This window comes from Pseudomyrmex gracilis, unplaced genomic scaffold (assembly GCF_002006095.1).
Source record: "Pseudomyrmex gracilis isolate BER0280 unplaced genomic scaffold, ASM200609v1 scaffold_250, whole genome shotgun sequence".
NCBI lineage: Eukaryota > Metazoa > Arthropoda > Insecta > Hymenoptera > Formicidae > Pseudomyrmex > Pseudomyrmex gracilis.
Window position 1 is genome coordinate 65,928 of NW_018020834.1, and position 4,200 is coordinate 70,127.

At 34.0% G+C, this 4,200-nt stretch overlaps 1 protein-coding gene across 1 annotated transcript in view; it reads right to left on the reverse strand.

The window, feature by feature from the left end:
* Positions 1-337: 337 nt before the first annotated feature.
* The window catches only part of LOC109859239, a 10,839-nt gene continuing 6,976 nt past the window's right edge, over positions 338-4,200 (reverse strand). Inside the window, exons 4-7 of the mRNA XM_020437269.1 lie at positions 3,380-3,496; positions 2,714-2,801; positions 1,765-1,900; positions 338-1,623 (exon numbers count right to left, since the gene is read on the reverse strand). Of these exons, the coding sequence (XP_020292858.1) occupies positions 1,413-1,623; positions 1,765-1,900; positions 2,714-2,801; positions 3,380-3,496 (552 nt within the window). The 3' untranslated portion in view covers positions 338-1,412. The remainder of the gene's footprint in view (positions 1,624-1,764; positions 1,901-2,713; positions 2,802-3,379; positions 3,497-4,200) is intronic.

A 4,200-nucleotide genomic window follows, 5' to 3' on the forward strand; every position in this document is an offset into this window, starting at 1 on the left:
ATATAATATATAATATATAATATATAATATATAGTATTATATAATATTATATAATATTATATAAAGATATTATATAATAAAGATATTACACGCCGAGAAACAATTTAATTATACTTGAATCATGCGACACAAGAGTAATTCTCTCGCGGACATTAAAATATGTTTCCTTTATGTTATTTACTAGAAAATTTTATGCAAAGTATCCGAAGATGTATATCAATGTAAATGTATAACGGCACACACGCGCATACACACACACAAACACACACAATACACACACACACACACACACGTGCGCGCGAAATACACGACTAACAAGATTTTCATTATGTATATGTATTTTTTTTTTTTTTTTTTTTTCAATACTCGTTTACAGATATGACCACGCCGATCAGAATCTACGATAATTGAAATCCTATCGATACAACCATCCGAGTTTGCGATTAACGAATGTCGTTTTTCCTTATCCGAACGAACCTTCGGCGACATTCGATTTACGCGATTGACAATTTACGCGTATATCGTGCGCTATACACTATATACCGAAAAATTGCACCATATCCGCATGAAAACTTTAGTGCTCATGCTTGATATAAATTTGATATGAGAAAGAAGGATCTCTAGTTTAGATTATAGTTATTTCACTAAAAAAGAACAATTGTACACAAAACGTGACATGTTCATTGACAAACTCGACGTGTCCGTGCAAAGATGATTAATAAAACATGGAGATTTATTTATTTATTTATTTTGTTTTTCGAGATTTCTATAGATAAAACAGGAAAAGAACTGTTCCGTTCACAGACAGAACGAGAACTCGACACGTGAGATGAGAATATAACTGTGATATTTGTTTTTGTAACTTATAGAGAAAATTGTTTCTCTCAACGCAATTAAAAAAATTCATTCTCTGTAGTTTTCTTTTATTTTATTATCTTAAACTTGTTAAAATGCTCGCATAAATGTACATTTATTACCAGAATTCCGTCCGAAGATATGTGTTATTTAATTAAATATTAGATATTTTTTCTCTCTACCATTTGAGACAAATCGATAAACTTAATCTATTTACCGAATTGTTTAATTCGACCGTTACATTTCTTGATAATAATCGCGAGTTGTTCCAACAATTACACAAGTTTGTTCGATATGTCGCGTATGTCTGATAAAAAAAAACAAAATTAAAAAAGAAAAAAATGAGGAAATCAAACCTTTCTCTTCGGAGCAAACCGAACCTTTCTTTTCGCTTTTCATGGACGACTAACGCGAAGTGGGAAAAACTACGTGGTCGCTGTGGTTTCGCGAACGGCGTCAGTTTTTTTTTTTTTTTTTTGTTTTTTTTTGGCGATACGTGCTTTCTTTTTGGCATCGTCGTGACAGTGAAGAGAAATCCTCCTTCGAGGACTTTTCTTTTACTCCATCGTGTCGTATTTTACTTTCTTGACTTTGAAGTACCGATAGGCCGCGTAACCGGTGATGGTCAGAAGAACCGCGGCGGCCAGCGTGGAACCGACCGCGACTGGCGCGGTCTCATCTCTACCGGCCCGGGCGCTCAGAGACGCGCACGAGAACTCGGCCGCGAACTCGTTGTTCTTGAATTTGAACGGTTGCAGTTTCATGTCTCTGAAAAAAAAAAATGTCCCGGAAATGAAATTTTTCGACCGACAAATATTTGTTTTTCTTTTCTGTTTTTGCGATATACAATATGCAAAATTACAATATATTTTTGCGCATCATATTCGCAAGATGTATGCGCGTACATACCTCAGCAATACGCTACCGTGGTTCTTGCCGTCGGTTAGCGGGATCTCGATTTCCGAACAGACGTACGATTTTCCGAGCGGCGTCGGAAACAACATGGAGCTGTGCTTCTGACTGGAACTCAAACGAATAGTTTTATCTGAAAGAGAAAAACAAAAACATTGATTTGACATTAATTAAAATTAAAGAAAAGAAAGTAAGTATAGAAAAATATAACAAGGGGTCTGTTTCGAGCTTTTAAACAAAAAGCATACAAAACGCAGTAAAACGCAAATGAAAAACAAATAAAAATAAGAGATGACAAACGTTTCGGCCCTTACTTGTGAGCCTTCTTCAGTGTATAAATATAAATATAAATGTAAATATAAAAAAATAAATATAAATAATCACGTTGGATATGAAATCAAACTTTATACAACTACTATGGACTTCTAATGTAAGATCTATCATTTTTTCTTCAATTTTCTTGTAATTTTGCGAACCTTGTAATATGACGTGATTATTTATATTTATTTTTATATTTACATTTATATTTATACACTGAAGAAGGCTCAAGTAAGNGCCGAAACGTTTGTCATNTCTTAATTTNATTTGTTTTTCATTTGCGTTTTACTGCGTTTTATATGCTTTTTGTTTAAATAAACTTTAAGATCCATTAAAAGCTCGAAACAGACCTTGTTATATTTTTCTACACTTACTTACTTATTGTTAATATTGCGAGCGAATTTTATAATTTAATACGTTTTAAAGAAAAGAAATGTCTGTGCTCGCAATTGATTTCGAAGTAAATTATTCAAAAACATTCGGTGTACGTAATAAACGTTTTCTCTCGTCTATTTCAATCGCAAAAAAAGTGAACGCGAACGTTATCGGATTTTAAACGGAAATGTCTGCGAGAGCGAAATAGCACAAAGTTGGTTGCATTAAATCAATAAGATCGACACACACTCACTTGGCTGATCAATGTGCTCGAAATGCTTGTCGCTGGAATTGTAGGTCAATTCGATTTTCTCCACGTACCAGCGTTCGTTACCAGGTGTCTGGAAAATAAATATAATTTTCGTTACGTCTTCTCGTTATCTCGGAATGTTTCGAGGAGATCTTACTTACGAGGTCGGTCTTTTGTCTCGCCTATATATATTTTTTAGCGCGAGAGGAAGTTAAAAGATCGAAGACAAAAGACAAGACGCGCGCGATCTACGTTTGTTTCAACATATCGTTAGTTCGCGTGTTAGAAGCAACGTGTCTCGCGTACACGTTGTATGTAAGTTTTTTATTTTTTTTTATTTTCACTGCGCGTTTTTTTCCCCCGAAAAGAATTTTTTTTTTTTTCACCCCCCTTTAGCTCGATGTAATTATAATTGCGGAATATCGCGATGGGTTCTGACACGCAATCGGCGATATATATGAATAAGACGAAAATATCGAATGGATTAGTATCTGGTTAAAAGGGTCGAGTATCGATTTTTCGCGAAAAGCAACCCTGTGCTTGGCACTCGCGATGAATCGTCGATCCCTCGTCGGATAATTGCCCCACGACCCGAGAATTTTATCTCTTGACGTAACTCGTCGAGAGATCGAAGAACAACGCTTTATGTATACATAACAAAAAAATTACCTTGGCGAAACTCCAGGACAATACAAAAGAGTCCCATTTCAATGACATCGTCACCGTGTTCTCGTTGTCGCAATTTCCCGTCACGGTCGCCTCGTTGGGGACATAAATGCTCATTTCCTGCAAAGTTAAAAAAAAAAAGAAAAAAACGTCACACGCGCGTTCTTATTGTTATTGGTTTATTTATTTACTTATTATATCATCTCTATTTTCGATATGATATATAAATTTTTCTTCGAGATGTAGGGGGAGACCGGGGCTAGTTGTGACACGGGGTTAGTTGTCAAACTGCTATTATCTTGCTTGCTAAATCTTGGAAAATATTCTTCTTTCTATTGTAAGTTGCTACTAGTTGTGTTAGTTACGTGTACGAAAGAATTTTTCTTAAAAACATTATATATGATATTTACGAGCACTTTTGTAAAAACTGGATATGGCAAGTAGATTTTTCTGATCTCGATTCTTTGGTAATTTCATTGGTTTTAAAATTTTTAATTGCAATTTTATCTCATGTATAGAAAATATGGTAGTTTTAAATAAGTTTTTTCTATATTTATTTAATCGTCATCGCATCGCAGTTTATAAATATAATATCTTTTATTTAAAATGAACGTTTGGGATAAGTTGAATCAAATTGAGACGGGATAAGTTGTCACACGATGAGCATGCGCGAAGAAGTAATCGGAGTGATCGTTATGTATCGTTATAACTTTTTCAGTACCTGTCATTGTTTTTTTTTTATTAAAGATTAGATTACTAATTATGTTTTATAGTTTTTAACTGATTTAATATTGTGAAATCATTTAAACTTGTTTTATATATAT